The sequence below is a fragment of the Conger conger genome, chromosome 8 (genome assembly GCF_963514075.1).
Source record: "Conger conger chromosome 8, fConCon1.1, whole genome shotgun sequence".
Classification (NCBI taxonomy): domain Eukaryota; kingdom Metazoa; phylum Chordata; class Actinopteri; order Anguilliformes; family Congridae; genus Conger; species Conger conger.
This window is the reverse complement of record NC_083767.1, coordinates 51,781,480-51,804,821: the sequence shown is the minus strand read 5'-3', so window position 1 is coordinate 51,804,821 and position 23,342 is coordinate 51,781,480. Positions and strand designations below refer to the sequence as shown.

Sequence of the window (23,342 nt, the reverse complement as noted above, 5' to 3'; positions counted from 1 at the left end):
TTTGGCTTATATAGTAAAATCACTCAAGTGTGTTTTTACTATGTGTATGCATTGTAGTGGTGATCAATCATGTTCTCTGCTTGCTCCAGTGAAGAAAGCACTGCCCTCTGTAGTGTCAGGGCTTCTGCGTAAGTTCAATGAGTGCTGACAGGGACTGCTCTCAATAAAAGAAAAACATTCATTAACATGCACTGCAGACTAACAGAGGGAGAGAGGAGTCGCGGCAAATCTGTTCTTCCTCAAGCACAGAGGGCTTTTAATTCTAATGAGGTTGACACGGAAATCAGCATATTGAGAGAAGTATGATAAATACTTAATTTCCAAGGACAACAAGCATGAACAAATGTGAGTTGCCCCAAATATTCCCAGATTTTGTGATGAATAATAAAAAAAGGCTGACGTGATTTTTTTCTGCGCCTTCATTTATTAGTTAGTTAATGATGGCAACAGCAGGGTCATTTTTACTGACATTAACATATCTCTAGTGATGAGAAAAGTCCATTATTGATAATATGCAATGTATTTCTGAAATTATTACCGGGCGTTGGCAATTTCTCATTAACATGTAGATCTCTAGAGATATATTCAAGTATTTTCTGGTTTCTTTGAAGGAAATTTTAAAGTCCATGTCTTTCTCTTGCATGTACTGTTTAATTTAACTTCTCACAACAAATTCGGAGTGACAAGAGCAGATATAGATGGTTGTTTTCACTGGTAATGCTAAACTGTCTGAACAGTGGTATACCACGAGAGCAACATGCTCTTTTTTTTGGTCAACAGCATTTTCACACATAGTTTATAAAAACTTCCAACATTTTAGCACTTCCAAAAACCAATCCCACATTGTGAAGTGCAGAGAAAGGTGTCTGAAAAACCTGTAAATATCCGTACTTTAGCTATTTGCCTCATCAGAGAACTAGAAGACTGAGGAGTCTTAAGTGTAAGCACAAAAGCAGGCAGGTATAAGCATCTACAGGATATAGGAACAGTGTGTCCATCATCTAAATTATTCAAACTGCTGCACTGACCATGACATAACTGGGCCAATGGACTGTATTTGTCTTACATCTGATTGGACAAATCACAGTAGTGTGCATTAGTATTACTATTAATGTTTTCACACATCAGGAATTTATGACTTTAATATTCTAAGTTTCACAACGGGATATCTTGCACACATGTGATGAACAGACTTTTGTTTTATTTATGATTAGTTTATTTGACAGGGTCGATGCACATTAATAGCCTTTCTATAAATGTGCCAGAGTAAGCCAGGGAGGCATATTTCATCTGTAGACCCTGGGCTACATGTCTTTAAGCATTTTAAAGCACTGGACTCCGACTCAGTTGAAAGGCTGCCAGAGCTGAGAGCTTTGGATGTCCCCATTCATGGTCTTGACCGGGTTATTTCTGCATCCTGGGAATTGTTTGGCTAGGCGAAAGCCTTCCTTTATTATTATACACTCCATGACTACATCACTTTGAGTGTCACAGAAAATGTGTGAAAATGACATTAGCACTCTGAAGTGTTGCACAGACTGCCAATACATCCAGAACTTCATGCGTCATCTATCCCCAGTTGTTTTGGGGTTTCCTATGTCGTTAGGTCCTGTCAGCATTGTCTCTTCCTAGCAGTTCTGTGCTTGTTGCCTTGACGTCACCCTATAGGCTGACACATTGAACTTTTCCCATAAGGGATAAATGATGTCTATCAAAGTCAAATATATTATCCCTGTTATTTTAACATTTTAAATGAGAAGTACTGTATGTTGCAATCATCAGACTCTTGGGGGTACTCCAGACCAGGCTTGACATTTAACACAGAGCTAGGGGCTCTCTAAGCAAAGTAACAAGACTACAGTATATAGACTGAATAGTCTTTTCCCTTGGACATGGGTTACTTGGTGTCAGAGCTGCTGCCAGCACAACAGGTTTAGCTCGGCATTCAAATATATCATCAACCAGGGAGTCTGAGAAAATAAATGAGATTAAGTAGGCTTTGTGGTGCTCCCAGATCAAAACACAGAGCATATATCAGTCTCTAATCCCAGGATGATTATCCACAAATAGCCATTGGATACCGCATGGCATCATTTCAGAGAGTGAGCATGCATGCAGAAAAAGGAGAATATGGAAAAAGAATATGCACAGTGGATAAATGCGTGCACTGTTTACAATTTTGACAATAAAATTTCAATATGAAAAATCCATATGCGGTTAAATGCTAAGTTATTGTCCTTAAAATTAAAGTGGACATTTCTGATTGCTAATTGCATTTATATATACTCCAATGTACAACTAATAGCAAAATGGCTGTAATTACTACACTATGGACTGTACCATTAAATTAAGGTTGTTAGTCTGCACTTTAACATCATATTCATCATTTGAAAGCTAATGTACTGGAATGCAGAGCCAAAACCACAAAAATGGAGTCACTATACAAATACTTAGACTGGACTGTATCGATCTTCTTCCATCATTAAGCCAAATCTGTTGTGTCATTAAAGGTACAATAGGTAAGATTTTTGTGTTAAAACATTGTTACAAGACCATTGTAAATCCCTTCATATCATTGAAAAAGGTTCACTGACATGTTGACTCACCCTCTGCCTGTGTTTATATTCCTTAAATTCTGGTTTCAAAGTGTGCATTTGTAGGGTCGTCAAATTTATCAAAACATTGTACAGCTGTACAGCAATTAAAGCTCATTGGTTGAAAAAATGGTTCCGACTGCCACAGCCAATGGCATTCTGCGGGCTTATTCTGATTGTTCGCGTCGCTGCCCAAATTGCACTCCAGACAAGCAATAATTGAAACTCTGTGTACTATTTCTTATTATCCAAGCGAAGACTACATATCTAGTTATAAAAAAAATACCAGTTTGTTATCGGTAGCAACGAGCAAATTAGCTATAGTTAGCTTGAAGAATTAACAAATATTACGATAAAATATAGGCAATACGATCATAGTCGCGATTGCACAAGCGTTGTGCTTCAGGTGGATATTTGTACATTCGGGAAGCTAACTAGTAATCATTAATTTGCTTGTTATAGCTAACTGGTATTGTTTTCTAACTAGATAAGCAATAGTATACAGAATTTCAGTGATCGCTTGTCTGGAGTGCAACTTGGGCATCTACACATTCCTTTGGTCTCTTTACGTGTTTAATCATCCGTAAACCTTTATTTCTCTCAAACTGTAAGTTGCAGTTGTATCGTTTGCGGTAGACTAACATATTTTAGTTACATAGCCAGCTAGTTACGCAGCCGAATAACTTGCTTGCTCGCAATATAGTTAGTTAGCTAAAGTGAAAACTATAAATAGTGTTGTGTCGCACACCAAAGTCAAGATCTCATGTTCGGCGAACATTTCTTACTAAAACACTACGAAAAGGCGGCAGGCTCTGTTGCGTTTGTCACTGTCAGCTTTCCAAAACAGTGCACGAGAACACTGAATTGTATATTAACGATTTATGGTACGCAACACGTTATATTCATAGACTGTGGGGAAGCTTAAACAGTGTTGTGGTTGTCTGTTGTTGCAATTCCTCTCTTGACCATAAGGGGTCTGAAATTACCTATTGTATTTTTAACACATCATAAATTAATGAACAAGAGTAAAAAAAACATTACTTTGACCTTTTTCTTCTGTCCATGAGAGCTCCCCATTTGAGTTGTCTATACTGAGTTGTTTTGGCTGTTATCTCTTTGCAGGACTCCAGCTGAAACCCATACCCACTCCTCCTCCATGTTCAGCCAGACAGGACACATCCTGACGCTTCCATGGAAGGCAAACAGGAGCATTTTTGGTTCTAAGCCCTCTCCCCGATTGAATCACCGGTAACACCACCCTTTTCCCAAATAAAAATGAGAAACATGCCAGCGGGGATCGGGGTGCTGCTTCTGTTCACGCTCTCCAGAGCGATCTTCGTCTCACTGGGAGATTCCGGCTTCACCAGGAGAGAGATCAAGATGGAGGGAGACCTGGTGCTGGGGGGCCTCTTTCCCGTCCACGAGAAGGGGCTGGGGATGGACGAGTGTGGCCGGATAAACGAGGACCGCGGGATACAGCGGCTGGAGGCCATGCTGTTCGCCATCGACGAGATCAACCGGGACCCTTCGGTGCTGCCCGGCGTGGTGCTGGGGGCGCACATCCTCGACACCTGCTCTCGAGACACCTACGCTCTGGAGCAGTCCCTGGAGTTTGTCAGGGCGTCGCTCACCAAAGTGGACGACACAGAGTTCATCTGTCCGGACGGGTCCTACGCCCTGCAGGAAAACACCCCTTTAGCCATCGTGGGTGTCATCGGGGGCTCCTTCAGCAGTGTCTCTATCCAGGTAAAGTCAGTTTGAGACTGCATGCCGCTATGGAGCTTGCGTCATCATGGCCCATGACTGCAACAGCAGGCTAAAAATCATTGTATCATGTTTTGTTATTCAGACAGGATTTTGCATCCATGAAAACTCAACATATATTTGTATTACAGTAAATTGTACTACTACAGTTAGGATTATTTAATTGATTCTTTTTTTCTTTGAAGAGCCTACTATGAATTTCACGATAAAACACACAGGGGCTTATACAGTATTTGCTTTTACCTTAACAAATGTAAAGTCAGTACCCACAGAATACATTGCAGAAAGCCCATTGTCTAAACAAATAAATGGCTTCAAAATACCTAGACAATAAGGAAACAGAAATATAACTGGTTCTCATCAGGAAGTCTTGGTTATATAAATATGAAATACAAAATGCAATGTTTTTTCAAGCTGCTAGGAATAAATGCGTGTAAGTTAGCTTTTAAATCCTGCAAATAAATTTGGCAAAAGTCAAAGCTTCCAAAGCTGACAGATCTTCTATCCACCATTACCTGCCTGCCCTCCCTTGTTGCATTCACTCCTTGGTTCAATGACTAGGTATCACAGTTCTGAAAAGGACAGCAATATCACATATCGAAACAAAGATTCATGCATATATGTACAGTTTCTGACCAGACTTGAGACAGGTTATTTTAAAAAGTTAGTAGTTTCACATGCTGTGGAACTGGCCCCAGCGTATCTCTGACGTTATTACTTTGTGTGCCATGGATTTCTCGTTGCTCTTGTGACTGAGGGAATTTGCATAGTTTTGCATAAAATCCTCTCTGCCATTCCACCACGCCACACAAAAGACTGCCCTCCCTATCTTTTTCTGAAATCCGTAATCTCTTTACTATTCAAGTTGTTGCGTTTCTATCCTGGAGAAGAGCCAAGCAGATTCTGACCTCAGCACACTCTCCCGTTAAATAACCCTTGTTATCTATCATGCGTGTTTCTTGGGTGACAATTAGTCATTGTTCTCCTTATAGCGTAGTTGTTGTTTTCCCTGTTTCAGCCCTGAAGCAGCTGTGTTTATGAGAACACATTTATTTTAACGCTTGTAACTTTTTTTTCACCCCATGCTGTGGAAGGCAACTTTAACTTATTCAGCACATAATTTAATTCATGAAAAATGATTAGCTGTTGAGCCATGTGGGACAAAAGACCTATGCCTCATGGTATTTTGCATGCTGGTAAAATAGCTTTATATCTTATTGGTTCCTAATGTGTAAAATATATTTTGTACCACCACCTATGTAGCACCTTGTCAGCACCTCAGCATTTGACCACATTTTTATCACAGCTAATATTTACACATTTATTTCTACTCCTCTTCCGTGCTATCTCTGCATATGCTTGCTTTCACAATTCACACTCTCACTGGAGGAAGAGTGCAGCAGTGATGAAAAGGGCCCTGACCAATAATCAGAGTGCTTTTATGCAGCCGTCCCTGGGTGATGAAACCACAGTGAACCGGGGAGAGAGGAGAGCATAGTGAGACATCCCCTTGTGCGGCATGGGAGTAATTAAGCCTATCAATTCCACACAGCGCTAATGAGGGGGAATCAGACGCTCGGCTGGTGAGCTCAGGTTATTTTGCCTTATACCGTTTATCGCTGTGCCAGGATGGCCACGGCTAGACCCTGACAAGCCGGAATAGCGCTGACTGTGTACGTCAGCCGAGAAACGTTCATTTATCGCCGCATGACCCCAAACAGCGCTCCATTTCCCCCTGTTTATAAAGAAGTATTCGTATTCATCCGGTGGAGAAAACACGGGGCAATACAAAAGATTGCAGGTGCTGTCGGAACGGTCTCTATTCTCTGCAGGCTGTTCAAGTATTGATCATGGCACTGTTTGATCGTGTCATGGAAATTATGAGACATCATTAAACAGGGCTTACAGCATAGGGCTGCTAGTTGTACCCAAAAAAGCCTTTTCAATTTTTCCTTAACAAAGCAATCATTTGAATATATTCAAAAATATCATATATTTGCATATAATAACTGCCAGTGGCATTGACCAGTATGCACATATTTACAAAGATTGTTATACACAATGGTCTCTGGGTGCTCAGAAGGTAATGCATGTGTGAATGAGTGGGAGAAAGCAGACATAGGTGCCTCCAACTCGGTTATCTCTGTGAACTCTGCTGGATACAGTTTGCAAGTGAGCCTGCAGACTTGTTTGTTTTTTTTGTGGTATCTAAGCTTTTCAAATTCTATAAACTACTCTGTCCTTCTGTTCAGTCTTCCCATGAGCTGCAGGGAATCCAAACATTACTTCACAATGTTCATGAGATCATTTCCTCATTTCCTTCAGATTTTGCTGCAGCTTTTGCGTTGGTGTGCTCATTTTTTAACAAATAGAAATTTATCATGGCATTAGTACAAAATAGCAAGAAAAAGGCATCAGGTGAGAAGATTTGACAGTACAACAACTTACCAAAGCCCAATGGAATGCAATGGAAGCATAACAGTTCCAGCACCTGGTGCTGTATAAAATGTTACATAAATGTTCATTCGGGTTAGAACTTGTTTCATTGGGGATTATGGAGAATATTTCACAAACTCATGACACTCTGTCCCTCATTATTGATTTGATCTGTCAACAGGTCGCCAACCTACTGCGGCTGTTCCAGATCCCTCAGATCAGCTACGCCTCTACCAGTGCCAAGCTGAGTGACAAGACCAGGTACGATTACTTTGCCCGGACAGTCCCGCCTGACTTCTACCAGGCCAAGGCCATGGCCGAGATCCTGCGCTTCTTCAACTGGACTTACGTGTCCACGGTGGCTTCCGAAGGCGACTACGGGGAGACGGGAATCGAGGCCTTTGAACAGGAAGCCAGGCTCCGCAACATCTGCATTGCCACCTCGGAGAAGGTCGGCCGCTCGAACGCCAAGAAGTCATACGACGCCGTCATCCGGCAGTTGCTGCAGAAGCCCAACGCCAAAGTGGCGGTCCTGTTCATGCGCAGCGACGATGCCCGGGAACTGCTGGCCGCCGCCGGCCGCCTCAACGCCTCCCTCATCTGGATTGCCAGCGACGGCTGGGGGGCGCAGGAGAGCATCGTCAAGAGCAACGAGAACGTCGCTGACGGGGCCATCACGCTGGAGCTGGCCGCCCACCCAGTGAGGGAGTTCAACCGCTACTTCCAGCACCTCAACCCCAACTCCAACTTGCGAAACCCCTGGTACAAGGACTTCTGGGAGCAGAAGTTTCAGTGCTCCCTGGGTGGGATGGGGGAGGAAAAAGCTTCACACCTGAGGCCTTGTGCAAAGCACCTGGCGGTCAACAGCTCCAATTTTGAGCCTGAGTCTAAGATCATGTTTGTGGTGAACGCTGTGTATGCCATGGCCCACGCTCTGCACAAGATGCATCGCACGCTATGCTCCAACACCACGCAGCTGTGCGATGCTATGAAAGCCTTAGACGGGAGGAAACTGTATAGGGATTACCTACTCGACATCAACTTCAAGGGTAAGTCGTTTGCAATGAAATCTTCCATTTCGAAATGTGGTTGAAATTATGCTGTAACTGTAGGATGCATGTACCTGTAGTACTCACAGCCAAAAGCCAGATATGACTGCAGCTAATAAAGCTAAAGATTTTAAAATGGCCATAATTCTACGAGCAAACTGCCAAATCATTTGATATTTGGTATCTTGGGAGTACTTAGTAAAATTTGAGAAAAAGCATTTATTGGGCCTAAAAAGTGATATTCGTTCATTTTTTGTTTCATTTTTGAGGGGTCATATCTCTTAAAAGTAAACATATTTTTGTTGTCCTTTTTTTTCTGTGTAAGTCTTAAAGTATGAGCGGTCGTTCTCTCAAAAAATAATTTTGGTGATTAACAAGGAAGATACACAGTGGCTTCAGAAAGTATTCAGATCGCTTCACTTTCTGCACACTTTATTGTGTTGGAGATTTAATTATAAATGGATATAATTGCCATTTTTTGCCAATCAAACTACTCTCAATAACCCATCTGAATTTGGGCAGTTTATCCCATTCATATTGTCAGATTGTCTCAAGCTCCATCAGGTTGGATGGTAATCATCTGAGAAATGCAATCTTCAGGTCTCTCCACAGATGTTTTATGGGGTTTAAGTCTAAGCTTTGGCTGGACCACTCAGGGACAGTCAGAGGCCTGTGGTAACAGTGTGTTGTGTTCACCAGACACCGTGCTTGGAGTCCTGCCCAAAGAGTTACATTTTTGTCTCATCAGACCAGAGAATCGTTATCCTCATTCTCTCTTAAATAAGTCCTCTGAATGCCTTTGGCAAACTTCAAGCAGCATGTCATATGCCTTTTACTGAAGAGTGGCTTCCGACTAGCCACTCTACCATAAAGGCCTGATTGATGGAGTGCTGCTGAGATGGTTGTCCCTGCACCAGGTTCTCCCTGACTGAGTGTAAATAATAAAGTGTGCAAAAAGTGAAGGGGTGTGAATACTTTCTGAAGCCACTGTAGCGCATGAAAAATGCAAATAAATTCATTTGCGCTTATTAAGCTTTGAAAAGAGGCATCAGAAGTGTGCCACCATCCTCAACGTTGGGTATGTTGAAGATTCACTCAAGACCAACTTTCCTGAAAAGAAATGTCATTGTGTCTTGACAGCTTTGTGTCTATGGCAGCTTCAAAAACCCTAACCTCACACATTTGTATATGCTGTAGCAAACAAGAGAGAATTAAATGGAATGGAATAGTCTAAAATAAAGGACTTTTTGTGGATTATCTTTTGATGACAGCTGGAACCCATAATAAGGCTATTAAATACACAAATTCCACATCACATGATAAAAAATTGCAATTTAAGTTGGAAATGTGGATTGTTACTCAGTTCGAAAACTTGTGCATTGATTGATTGATTCATTTATGAATCCATTAGGATTTTTTGATCAGTCGTTAGATTAGAACTATTTGTTTCTGTATCTGCTGCATCTTTTATGGTACTGGGTACACCGGACACAGAAGTGAAGTTTGGAAATACGTATTATCTCATTGTGAATTGATGAACTGTTGTGAACTGAGGAACTGACACATGCAGGAAAAGTCACATCATTTGTGGGGGGAATGAACGATGAAAGAGCAAATAATTATAAGTTTGTTAACTTCTTAATTGCACCAGTGTGACTTAAAAATTATTCACACCACCAGGAAAAATGCTTGCAAAATGTGACCATTTAGTCATAGTCTGGAGCCCTGTTACAGTACGTACCAGCAGTTTAGTCAATGATATCCAAAATCCAGAATCTTATACGTTTATAAACCTCATGACATACAGTGAGTATGTTATTATTAATATGAATTACTGGTATTAATTTTATTCAAGCATGGAATTGCTGAGTGTTGAGATTTTTTTTCAACTCCTGGACCAAGAAATGAATTGCATGTGTCTGCTTTCTATTTCTGTTCTATTGCTTTTTCAATACATTGCATTAATGTAGGAGAGGTACAAGACTTGCTAGAAGAGCATCCCTACACAGTAGAGAACCATATCTTAACAGAAGCTGCACAACTGGGCATAAACAAGCATTGATACTGTACACTTCTATGTTCCAGCTGAAAAAATCAAAGCTCATAAAGGTGTTACGCTTGGGGCTAGAACCCCAATCACAGACCACAGTATGCCAAAAAACATCTTTATTCAGTCCAGAGGTACAAGCCAGGTAATCAGAGAGAGACAGTGCCAAATCAAGAAGCGAAAGGGAAATCACAAAAAAGCAGTCCACAGGTCAAAATCCGGGAGATCAGAATGGCAGAGGTACAGAGGAGTAGGTACAGGGAGAGTCATAAGCAAAGCAAAGATCAAAAACCAAAAACAAAATAGAAGGGAATAAGCAAAACTCAAAGTCAAAAGGGTAAAAAGGGTGTCTCAAGAATCTAAAAAATTACAGGCTTTCACGAATCGGCTCTGGAATAATTGATCAACATTCTGACAATGGACTGGGGCTTATATACACAGAGGAATGAGACAACCTAGGCAGGGCATGGGAGTGAGGCCGGTCTAACAATAGACATCAGGTGAGAAACATGAAAGGGCAATCATTCAATAATGAGGGAGGAAAGAAGATGCGGGACTGGATTCACATTGACTCACATTATAATACAAATGGCTCCGGATTAGACAATTGGACAGACATAAGGAATGTGGTGATAGTTAGAGAACAGGTGTGAACACTTTGCAGAATTAAGGCAGGCAATCAGAGATAGAACCGGGAGGTGGAGCTACAGAGCAGTGCAGAATACAGGATATTACATAAGGACAATAACTGAATTTGTGCCAGTAAGCACTGAAGAACAACTCAAATTCAGAATTTCCCGTTCAACTTTAATTTGTGTCTAAAAGTTCTGGTCTTTTGGGCAATATCTTAAAAACATGTAGAAAGCAGACGCATGCAATTCATTTCTTGCTCTAGGAGTTGAATACAAATCTCAACACTCAGCAATTCCATGCTAGAATAAAATGGATACCAGTAATTCATATTCATCATAACATAGTCACTTTATGTTCATGAGGATTATTAATGTAAAATCTGATTCTGAAATTGTTCTTTTTGTATTTCATTGACTAAACGACATGGTATATATAAGTATATGTCACAATTAAATGCGTGAGTATATGTAATAATTGTAAACGTATGAAGAGTAGATATGCGTGAACACGCACACACCGAGCTCAGTTCTGCAGAGGGAGAGAACAGGGGAAGCGCTGCTGTGGGATGGCATGCGTCAGCAGACCATTCTCTTTGAAATCCACCATCTTCATATTTCAAGCAGCGAATCAAAGGCTGTGGGGTGCTGTCTGGAATGAGAGTGAGAGAGGCAGTATCCAGTTCACACAAACCACATCTGTTTTCATCCCGACGATGCCGCGGGGGCGGGGAGAGGCCGTGAGCGCTCCCTCTGAGGTCTCTTTCCCTCTCCGTAATTGGGACTGCTGTCTCCCACATCACTCCTACAGACACCCGTTCAGTCCACTGCTGGATCCAAATCCTGCTTTTCATCCTCAGATGAAATTCAAAGTTCGCAAACCGGCTTTCAAAAGCCCCATTCTCAATAGTGACAATGATAAAACTCCCATGATGTCATTTTTTTTGAAAATGACAATATTTATTTTTCTAGAACTGCTACCTCTTCTGGGTCGTGATAGTGGTGATGATGACGATGATGATGGCATCCAAGGTGGATGGTAAATAGTGGGACAGTCAGTTCTGTTGAGAATGACCTGGTGACTTGCATCTCTATTGCTGCTGTTAATATTTTGTGAAACTGAAGATTTATGTTGTGAAGCCCTGGGGTCTTCGGCTGGCTTTTATCTTCGAATGAAAAGATCACTGCGGAGTTCTCCTCCTGCCGGAATTACCTTTCACACAATAGCATAAATATTTTAACATCTGCAGTTTGTCTGAAAAAACAAAGGGTTGGGAGAGAGGGAACCATATTGCTCATGCTTCATTGCTATCCATTTAACTTATCCCTGGAGTTCACATGTTCTACTTTCCTGACTGGGAATATTGTGAACTTGCTTGTTTGGGAAGCTGCTTCTGAAATCAGGAGGCTGCATGTTTAGATCCTGAATGAGCCGTTGCTGGTGTGTTTAAGCATGGTACTTATCTCCATTGCATTACAAGTGTTTGTACTTCTAATACTGTATCTTCAATGTAATTCCATGTAATTAGCCCCCAGGTAAGTGCATCTGCGAAGTGACTAAATAATGTAGATGAAACCAATGTTAAAGTAATGTTTTACATGTTAAACATGCATTACAGTCATGATGTTACAGGCACTCAAAAGCAACCGGTTGGAAATAAAAACTGACGCCAAGCCCTCCATAAGCTAGTCGACCTAACTAAAAAAGGAACAGTTACAGAGAAGAGATATATGTACCGGGTCCACTGCCAGATCAAAATAAAAAGTCAATACGTGTTTGTCTACCTCAGAGCAGAGACGGAAAAAGAGTAGCACAATGTATGCGCTACCGGTCCTCGCCTACACACTTTCTCCTCAAAGCTTCTGTTTACTGAAAAATCCAAAGCGGCTGACAGATTCTTCTGCCAAGGATGTAAGCCTTGGGGGAAATGGTTTCAGCCATAAACAAAATATACTGGATGTATCGCCACTGTCTAATACCAGGTGATACATATTGTTATCCCTCCTTATTGTCATTCCTATTTTCAATGCTAATATTCTCTGTGTCCACACATTGGCTATTCCTCAAAATAATGAAGACACAGTGTAGCGCACAAGAGGGTACAGGAGGCAGTTATTGTAATTACAAATCCCTGAAGTAACCCTATGGAAGGCCTGAGACACACCTAACTGCTGGGGAAAAGGTACCAAAGGAAAATCTTCACTCCGGTTTATTGTTGATCTACTTAAGCTTTTGCTTGAGGAGAATTGGCTCGATTTGCTTTTTTCCCAGAATTCTCAGACACCCCCAACCTACACACTCTCTGTCATCTCTCACCCACCCACCTCCTCCTCCCCCATCTGCAGAAAACAGATCAGTGCTCTCGCAGATCTCAGCTTAAATAAATGTGATTTACCCTCCCCTTTCCTCCTGTTTTTATTGTTTGTATGTATAATATTTCTTGGGCTGCTATTTTTTGCTAGCATTTGAGGTCTGCAGAAAAACGGCTTGTTGGGCAGGGGTGGGTGGTGGTAGCGGGGGGGTTGGGGGGGGGGGGGGGGGGCGTTTATTGAGCTGAGAGTTTAATATTAAACTATCAGCAGTGATAACAATATGAAAAAAATATGTCTTGCTGCTCAAAGAAACCAGAAAAATTTTGCCTCTTTATTCCGCCGGAGACCACACTGCAGTGGTGTTAGAGACAGTGGTGTTTTTTCATCCTAGATTAATGACCATACTGTATTTATTTTTGCAAGTGTTATTTTTGAATATAGAATTGAATATACATACAGCAGTAATTCCTAAACACACAAGCTATATAATAATTATGGGCAGCTTCAGTTGAACTTCTCTAGCTTGTTCAATTACAGTGCCCTCCAGAACCACTCACACCCAAGATAAAGATGCCAAGCAGTAGTACTGCTTCAACTTGTGTGTCCTGAGTTTCAGCTGTGAGACAGCAGTCGGACAGGTAGACAGGAGGTGTAAATGGGTACAGAGTGTTAGTAACAGTGGATCATGCTCCTTGAGCCTTTTGTTTATTTGGGAGATACCTAATCCATTTCATCTGATTACTTCATCTGATCTGTTACTTCATCTGATTACTTCATCTGATCTGTCACCCATAATATTTGGACCATAATAGGGCCAAGTGCACAACAGACACGTGCTCTAGAGCACCTGTCTATTTTATTTTTGAGAATGATTTGAGGTGGTTTATACTTATACTTATAAATGAAAGTCCTCAATAAGAAACTGGTGTTTTATTTAGGCTTCTTAATTTAATTATTTTCCCAGGCATTACAAATCGGTATGTCACCACCAGTGCAATTTTTTGCCATTTTGTTTCAAATAATTTAAAGAAAAAAAAATACAGAATGACTACTGCAAATTTTCTGAGCAACATGCTGTTTCCTGGCAATTTGGTATTCTGCTGTACAGTTGCATTCCCGCAATTTGTTTTAATGGTCATAATAAACAAGTGTATCATCCCTTGACCTTACACCTGCATAATTAATATATGTTTATAGTTCCATATTCCATAGTTCCATATTTATTGTGTGATTAAGTTGTATTGTTGATGGTGTTCACAGGGTTCAGTTATTCTCATGTTCCTGTTCCTTCTCTCCAGGCTGCTCTCAGAATAGAAGCTGAGCGCAGCTGATACTTGCATCATGATAAACAGTGGCATCACCCGCAGCATACACGCAGCAATGCAATCTCAAGCTAGGCTCCCGCATATTTTGTCCTAAAATTATTTACGACATAATTTGTTCCTTTCCATTGTATTTAACACAGATTAACATGTGCAGATGGTTAAAAGTACAAAGCAGCATACAAGGGTGGAAAACAATACTAAGCCCTTATGCATGGGAATTAGAAATGAACAAACAGTAATGTATTTTAGCCCGCATCCAATCAGTTATATGAAGAATATGCAAGAATATGCTTTCTATCTTTAACTGGATAGACATAGATTGTATGCTCATCTTTAGCATTAAGTTGAATATATTTGTGCTATGATTATGAATACAGAAATTGATGAGGAGTTATGCATTAGAGCCTATGGCCTGTCTGAGTGATGTATATAGTGTAAATCCAGAGGCTTTTGTTGTAAAATGGTGACAAGGAAACACCAGAGTAAAGCAGCACTTCCGTGAAGTTCATCAGTAATCTGAAGAGAGAGAGGACAGGGAAAACCGGATAAAAGGTGTCCGACCCCAGGGCCATAGCTTAGTGTCATCCCCTGTAGGATTGAATGACCCCCGACGCATACAAACGCCCACACACATCTAATCTTAGGGGCAAGTGCTGCACTGAAAAACAGATTATGGTTGTGTGCCTAGTGTGTGTCCCTAGAGAAAGTATAGAGCTGGACTTTGAGGCTGTTGTAAAGACAGGCATTTATAACTACACGTTCAGTGAAGACTGTGATTTAGCATGCTGTATCAGGATGCATGACCAGAGAGGAAATGTGGATACATTTGCATGAGAAATGTCTTTTATTCCCATCCCATGTTTGCACTTTTGTGTTATCTGGTATTTAACTACCCCTCATCCTAAATCTTACATTGTGTTCCACAGTGATCCAAATATAAAGCTGGTCGATTCTCAGTCCAGCCCTTTAAAAATAATGACAGTACTTCTCCCTTTCACCTCATGTGACCTCTGTTTTCTGACTAGAGCAGTGATGTCACTTCAGGCACTTGTCACCAACTGACCCATTGTTCCAAATTCCTGCAGGGAACATTCAAACCATCCATCCATCCATTATCTGAACCCGCTTATCCTGAACAGGGTCGCAGGGGAGCTGGAGCCTATCCCAGCATACAGTCGGCAAAAGGCAGGAATACACCCTGGACAGGGCACCAGTCCATCGCAGGGCACACACACCATTCACTCACACACTCATACCTACAGGCAATTTTGACTCTCCAATCAGCCAAACCTGCATGTCTTTGGACTGTGGGAGGAAACCAGAGTACCCGGAGGAAACCCACGCAGACAACACCCAAACTCCGCACAGAGAGGCCCCGGCTGACCAGGATTCGAACCGAGGACCTCCTTGCTGTGAGGCAGCAGTGCTGCCCACTGCACCATCCATGCCACCAAAGGTTACACCCAATGTCGGGCCCAAACCCACAACCCTAAGATTAAGAGTCACATGCTCTACCGACGGAGCTAGCCGGGCTGCACATTCAAACCAGTAAAACTGAAATATAATCGAATTTCACCTGCGCAATCTACCACCTAAAAACTCAAAATTATCTTATTGAATTAGTGTGAGTTAACAACTCATTCTTGTTGCTTGTTATTTGTTAGAAAAACTTGATAGACATCACATACTGTTTGCATTTTGAGTATTATTTTACAACAATATTTTTTCACTATAATGTCATTCAAATTAAAAAGTCTGTACATGAATGTACTATTAGTAAGCAAGAAGACATTTCCTTTTCTTGTTATTACATTTTAAACCCCTCACTTATAAATATATTCCAGCCCTGCTGATTCAAGGCAGTGATTTATGATTGTTTTCAAGTGTTGTTGCACACCATTATCTGTGCGTAATGGAGGGATGCTTAAAAATTGGATTTTAGTGGACATCTGGACCCGTAATCCTCCCAATGGCCATGCAGGTACCTAGTAAAATGTTTTTTTCTGTTACTCAGATATGCAGCCCATTTTAGCCAATTTTATAAAATAGCATGAATTTTAGAAAATAAGTTCTTGTGTTAAGATATTTTTGATACTGTATATGTTATTCTGATGCAATTTGTATGCCTCTCCAAAGGTAATTGCAGTGCACCTGATGTAAGCAAATATCAGACATGGTCTTCCTAGCATCTGTAGTTATTCAGGCAGCTGGTACAAGGTCATTCAGTAGCAGACTTTGGTGTCTGTAGTTGTTTGTCTTATTTTATTAAGAGGACCACACTCAGATGAATTACCGGCCATACATTAACTATACTGTATATTATAACTTTACTATGAATCTTCAATCTCCAATCTCCAGTTGTACCTGCCACCTACATGTGAGATGGTAAAATGGTTGCCAAGAGAAAACTACTGTAAGCAAATAAAGCCATTTTGTAGGCACACGTGTGCCTGAGTGTTTGAATATCAATTTTTAATATGCTGGAGTCAAGACTCCAAAAAAGAAAGCTTTTTCAGCTTATTCTAAAAAGAAACCAAAGCCTATTAAAACCACAGCAAGACAAATTATGCACAATTTCACTGCAGTATACCTACAGTCTAAGTTAATTAAAATAAGTGCAGTAATCAGGCAACAGAATTATGAATTAATTGCCTTAACACTCAAGTTGGTGAAATTAGATGTAATTGCACTGTAGTCATTGTTATATATGCTACAATATACGATGGCAGTATAAAAAAAAATACTATTTTCAAAGTTTGTATAAACATTACTAAACATTTATCCTGAAATTTGGATGGTTACTGCTGCTGAGTTTGAATATTTTTATCTCCACCAAATGATTTCCTGGGACTTCCAGGCTTGTGCCAGCCTTCCCCTGGGTTGCAGACTGACTGCCCCCTTCCCCTCAGTGTCAGACTGACTGCCCCCTTCCCCTCAGTGCCAGACTGACTGCCCCCTTCCCCTCAGTGTCAGACTGACTGCCCCCTTCCCCTCAGTGTCAGACTGACTGCCCCCTTCCCCTCAGTGTCAGACTGACTGCACCCTTCCCCTCAGTGTCAGACTGACTGCACCCTTCCCCTCAGTGTCAGACTGACTGCCTCCTTCCCCTCAGTGTCAGACTGACTGCCCCCTTCCCCTCAGTGTCAGACTGACTGCCTCCTTCCCCTCAGTGTCAGACTGACTGCCTCCTTCCCCTCAGTGTCAGACTGACTGCCCCCTTCCCCTGGGTTGCAGACTGACTGCACCTGATTCCTGGTCTCTCACCCTTTCCCAGCTGTGGGGGCAAGCGAGGGCACCTCCCATGTCTATGCAACAGACACAGCAGCGCAGTCACCATCAAAAACACTGTTACAAAAATAGTGTATGAAAAATTCTGTGGCCAAGGAAAGGGTTCTCTTTTAAAGAAATGTTATTTGTGATGTGGAATGTTTGTTGATAAATACATTTGAGATCACATTATAAATAAAACAGTTTTTGATATTGCAGAACTTACTGCATGACTCTTGTAAACTCATTAGAGGATCAGTGACATTTTGTCTTGCGACAGTTAAGAGGAAGATGCTGCCAACACTACATACAGTTATTGTTGCCAATGCTGTGTTTGTTAATTCAAAGTGACAATTTCACATTGAAATCATTATAATTGCTATAATTACACTTAGATATAATTGCTATAATTACAGGATAAACTGCTGATAAATTAATGCAAAGTGTTTCAGGAGCACGCCAGCATGCTGATGGGTGGCTTGTTGAATTTTAATTTGGGAAGTCTGTGCCGGCTTCACTGTTTTCATCATCAGGAGATTTAAAGTATGTAAAAAAATAGTTTTACATTTAAATTGAAGTAGCTTTTCTGTTTTCTGCCATGTTAGAAGGCAATACTGCCATCTAAGGGTTGCCACATCCTATCCGAATCAAAGTGGTATTTGTGATGGGGGTAATGGTCCTTTAGTGAGTAATCAATTTGAAATTGTTGTTGCTTGACATACTACTCGTGCAATGAATTATTTTGATCCTTGCTCTTATCATATGTCTATTTGGTGTATAATGTACAGTACTGGATAACATGTTTAAATTTATTCAACTGTGTTTTAGGTTTACTCTCATTCAATATTTTTTAACAAATGAAATGTAAAGCCAAGAAAACTAAGAAAATATAGTGAAACAAGCTATAGATTATTTTATTGAAAGTGCCTATTGACAGAACTGTGTGAATCAATGCACAATATTTGAGAAACCCATAATGAGGCTACAGATATGCTGCATATGTCGTTTAAGGACTGAGCTTGTTAGAGGCTTCTGCTGAGAGATTCATCCATATGGGATTTTAGCTAAGGAATCTTGTGGCTCAAGTTATTCTGCCATCTCTTGCTGCCCTAGTAAGTGATTGGATGGATTCCTAAGGATTCCAATTGTTGTTTCATAATAGTATGACCATTAATATAAGAGATATTTACAATGGCGTCCTTAATATTATCTGAATGAAAAACGATTAGACAGCTCAAAGAACAGCCAAATCTATTGAATAAATTACGAGCAAGCAGTCAGTGTGCTGAGAAAGGAACTGTCTCTATGATGTATGGAGTTCATAAACTCTAAATTCTATCTTACTGACAAGCTGTTTTCCACCGTGGTTTATCATGTGTTCACAACAGTCCAGATTGTGACTCATCAGCCAGCTATATTACAAGTCTGCAATCTTGTGAGGCGCTATTAAGAAGAAATGCACCAAGTTGAAAAGAAAATGAGCTTTTTAAGTTTTTTACATAATTCTGAGTGACAATTTTTCAATTTTTTTAAGGGCAGTCCCTTAGATTCAGTGAGCAATCCCGAGAGTCACGAGCTCAAAAGGAAAGGGTGTAGTGCATTACAAACCACAGATTTAACATGCTCTATAGCATAGCTGGCAATCAGCTCCAACACAATGATCTGCATCCCTTTTTCTTCCCTTATTGCTGTTTATCGCTCCATTACAATATGCTATCTTCTTTAACCTGAGGGAAAGGTCATCTAGATTGGTTTCCTAGCCATCTGGCTGACAAGTGTCCACAGGCAGTTCTTGAAATTGAATCAAGAATGATTGGTTTCCTTTGTGAGGTGGCTTGAAAGTCTCACTTTGGAAAGCACTTTTGGCGGTCCGTTAATATGACCCAAGTCACAGCATCTGATAGACACATCATATAAATCCAAAAATAGCACAATACCCATCAAAGGTGATGAATACAATGGTCACGCTTAGCAATTATTACATGCTGATGAAATAGCCTGGCTGTGAACAGCTTTTAAAATCCAATTGTATCTTATACTGCAGAAAGTTATTGCCTATTTTTTGATAATATGCTGCTTCTCAAATTTAAATTGCTTTTCTCATGCGAGTCTGATGGTTCAGTTGTTTGCTTCCTTTTACTGCATGTTTCTGCGTCTGGCAGAATCTGATCTATTCAGCGTAAACTCATAAAGCATCATAATTCCCACTTTCAAATGTATTCATTTTTTTTCTCTCAGCACCCTTCTCTCCGCCTGGGATTGACAGCTTTGTGAAGTTCGACGCCAACGGCGATGGGATGGGTCGCTACAACATCTTCAACTACCAGAAGACGGTGGAGAAATACAGCTACGTCCCGGTGGGAGAGTGGGCGGAGACCTTGACCCTGAACAACGAGCTCATCCGCTGGTCCCAGGGCGGAGTGGCCACGCCCACGTCCCAGTGCAGCGACCCGTGTGCCCGTAACGAGATGAAGAAGATGCAGGCGGGCGAGTACTGCTGCTGGATCTGCACGTCCTGCGACGTCCACGAGTACCTGGCCGACGAGTTCACCTGCGCCCCCTGCAGCCCGGGCCAGTGGCCCAACGAGGACCTGACGGGCTGCTTCGACCTGCCCGAGGACTACATCATGTGGGAGGACTCCTGGGCCATCGGCCCCATGGCCATCGCCTGCGCCGGCTTCATCAGCACCACGCTGGTGGCCGGGGTCTTCATCCGCAACAACGACACCCCGCTGGTCAAGGCGTCGGGCCGAGAGCTCTGCTACATCCTCCTGCTGGGCGTCTTCATGTCTTACGGCATGACCTTCTTCTTCATCGCCAAGCCCTCGCCGGCCATCTGCACCCTGCGGCGCCTGGGCCTGGGCACGTCCTTCGCCGTGTGCTACTCCGCCCTGCTCACCAAGACCAACCGCATCGCACGCATCTTCGGCGGGGTGAAGGACAGCGCCCAGCGGCCGCGCTTCATCAGCCCCAGCTCGCAGGTCTTCATCTGCCTGAGCCTCATCTCCGTGCAGCTGGTGCTGGTGTCCGTCTGGCTCCTGCTGGAGGTGCCGGGCACCCGCCGCTTCACGCTGCCCGAACGCCGGGAAACGGTCATCCTCAAGTGCAACGTGCGCGACTCCAGCATGCTCCTCTCGCTCTCCTACGACGTGGTTCTGGTCATCCTGTGTACCGTGTACGCCTTCAAGACCAGGAAGTGTCCCGAGAACTTTAACGAGGCCAAGTTCATAGGCTTCACCATGTACACCACCTGCATCATCTGGCTGGCCTTCCTGCCCATCTTCTACGTCACCTCCAGTGATTACCGAGTCAGTCACGCAACCACTGATCTGTTTAGATGAAGGCTACTCAACCTTGGTCCTGGAGGGCTGCAGTCTGCAGGCGTTGATCTAGATGAGCACTTAACTACTGTAATCTAAAACACAATTAATAATTGTCTTGATCTAAGCAATTTCATTGCTTTCCCAAGTTCTAATTGTGACAGTGGTTATAATTGATTTGGAAAACCTGCTGGATTTTGCCCCCCAGGTCCAGGGTGATCTTGCCTTCAGTGGAATGTGCTGATTTCATGACAACAACCTCACTATTTCAAAGCTTAGTTGTAAAAGAGTGAAAGTATCTCTGGGGTTTTATAAAGACAAGCATAGGGAAGGGACTTTAACTGAAGACAAATGTGTTGTGGTAGTTTGGCTTCATAAACTCCAGAATGTGAGAAACACTAACGTTGTATGAACCAAAAAAAATAATTTTCTTTATAGCAAAAGAGATGGAACCGTTAGAATCAATGAGCCATTGACCAATTTCGTGGTTCGGCAGCAAGCAGGAAATGGCAAAGAAAATAACATTAAATATCATATTGTATATCAGTGTGGAAAAGGAGAGTATATGAATAGGAAACCCCAAAGGGGAGAATCTAAAACTACATATTTTTAGTCCATCAACAGAAATAATTTACTCTTTCTTAATTATTCAAATGCATTGCATATAAAAAGCAAAAAATGTTATGATCTTGCCCAAATTCTGAAATATCGTGAATCATGGATTTTGGACACCACAGTTTTATAGTGTCAAAATGAACATTCCAAAATTGTGTATGAATACTTCTTCCATGGAAAAAAAAGCTAATCTTATGTCAATCCTCAATGGCCTGAGCTAATTAGGATGTATAGAGTACAATGTTACCTGATTGAAACCACACCTGGCCAACATATGGTTAGTTCCTCATGTCAAAATGGGATCTTTTCTTCCTGTTAAATTAATACATTATGTTAAACCTGGTAAAGGTGTAACATATCAGACTAGCAATTCATTATTATAGATCACACATCACTTGCTAATACAAAATTCAAATCAATAATATGATATAGGGTGATTATCTGCTAGATATATAAAGGTAACTATTATGCATATGCCTGAACGTAATCCACATAACCATCTTAGAGAGAAATATGCCCTGCTTCCATTGCATTATTAGTGATCTACCACAGTACTACAGATGGCACAATTTCTGTTATGAATAAGTAGTTCCAAATGGTCATCTTAATAATACAATAGTTTAGGAATTGATAACGTTTTGGTAACTCAAAAATGCTACATCAACATCTGTACTGATAAACGTGGACAAACTGCGATCATTTGTCCACATAAATGCTTAACATTGCTAAAACAAATTATAATCTTAAACAAGAGATAATGTGTATCTGTAAAAGACCCAATCCGTGAAGTAAAAACTAATTTAAGCCTTAGACATAGATGGACTCAGGGGATGCTTAGGAGAATGCTGAGGTAAGTTGAACTTATCAGTTTCAACCCATTAAAAAACTTTAATATATTCTCATGGTTAAATGGCATGCAAAGAATGTTTCATTATACACTATGCATAAGATAAATTTAATGCTGGCTTAACCTAGGAAAGATGATTATTTTAGAAGAACTGAGAGCACAAGAGCAGTCTGTCCAGCAGCCAAAAGAGTTACTGCAAAGTGCTACTATATGACAGCATACTTATTTAATCCTGCTCTCTAAACAACAGATACAACCTGCCACTTTCACGTTGTAAAAGTAGTTCTGAAGGAAATCATGGGCAGTATTCTTCAAAATATACTAACTGATAATGGTAAAATATAATAACCTTTTTTTTTTACCATTATCATAACATGCCTATTTTAGTAAAGTGTCGTCCTATTAGAATTTTTTATTTATTTCTTCAGAGTGTGAATTAATCCCCAAGGTAAAGTATTTTATTGGTCACATCAAACTCAGATTAGGCCAGCAGCTCTTTACCAGCCTAATTTATTTTTATCTGAGCATTCCACTAAACTGTTTCCCAGAGTTATATTCTCTTGGAGGATTATTCTATTTAACTGTTTAATTGCAGGAATGAAACCCTGTTTGTGGATGTCAGTGCAGCACAGAACAGCTGAGTGTGAGTGTGTGTGTGTGTGTGTGTGTGTGTGTGTTTTTTTCACTGTCCCTTGGGTTCAGGACTCATGATATGTGTGTTCTCCTCTCCCCAGGTGCAGACCACAACCATGTGCATATCGGTCAGCCTGAGCGGCTTCGTGGTCCTGGGGTGCATGTTCGCCCCGAAGGTGCACATCATCCTGTTCCAGCCGCAGAAGAACGTCACCAGCCACCGGCACAACCTAAACCGCTTCAGCGTGGGTGGCACGGCGGCACCCTACTCTCACGGTGAGAGACACGCTCCATTACACCCACGTTATATGTCTATTTCAGGAGAGATCAGCCTATACATTCTCCATTCTGTTCATAAAAGTTGCAGATTTGGATAACGGCTAGTAGACCGACTGAACTATAGTGAGTCCGCTGGCACAATGGATGCATAGCTCAGCTGGTGGACAGAAAAGGAGAAGCAGTTGGCTGTGCCTGTTTCTGGGGCTTAGCCAGCCAGTTTATGA

The 23,342-nt window shown here is 41.5% G+C and overlaps 1 protein-coding gene across 5 annotated transcripts in view; it reads left to right on the top strand.

Annotated features, from left to right (window-relative positions):
* Positions 1-23,342, top strand: part of LOC133134835 (metabotropic glutamate receptor 3-like) — a 41,687-nt gene that overhangs the window by 15,755 nt on the left and 2,590 nt on the right. For 4 of the 5 annotated variants that reach the window (XM_061251311.1, XM_061251309.1, XM_061251310.1 and 1 more), the window contains 4 exons: positions 3,717-4,340; positions 6,976-7,843; positions 19,663-20,732; positions 22,941-23,115. In XM_061251311.1, coding sequence (XP_061107295.1) covers positions 3,870-4,340; positions 6,976-7,843; positions 19,663-20,732; positions 22,941-23,115 — 2,584 coding nt within the window. In that variant the 5' untranslated portion in view covers positions 3,717-3,869. Of the gene's footprint in view, positions 1-3,086; positions 3,202-3,716; positions 4,341-6,975; positions 7,844-19,662; positions 20,733-22,940; positions 23,116-23,342 lie in introns of those variants that run through there. The other variant, XM_061251313.1, reaches the window with a different exon arrangement.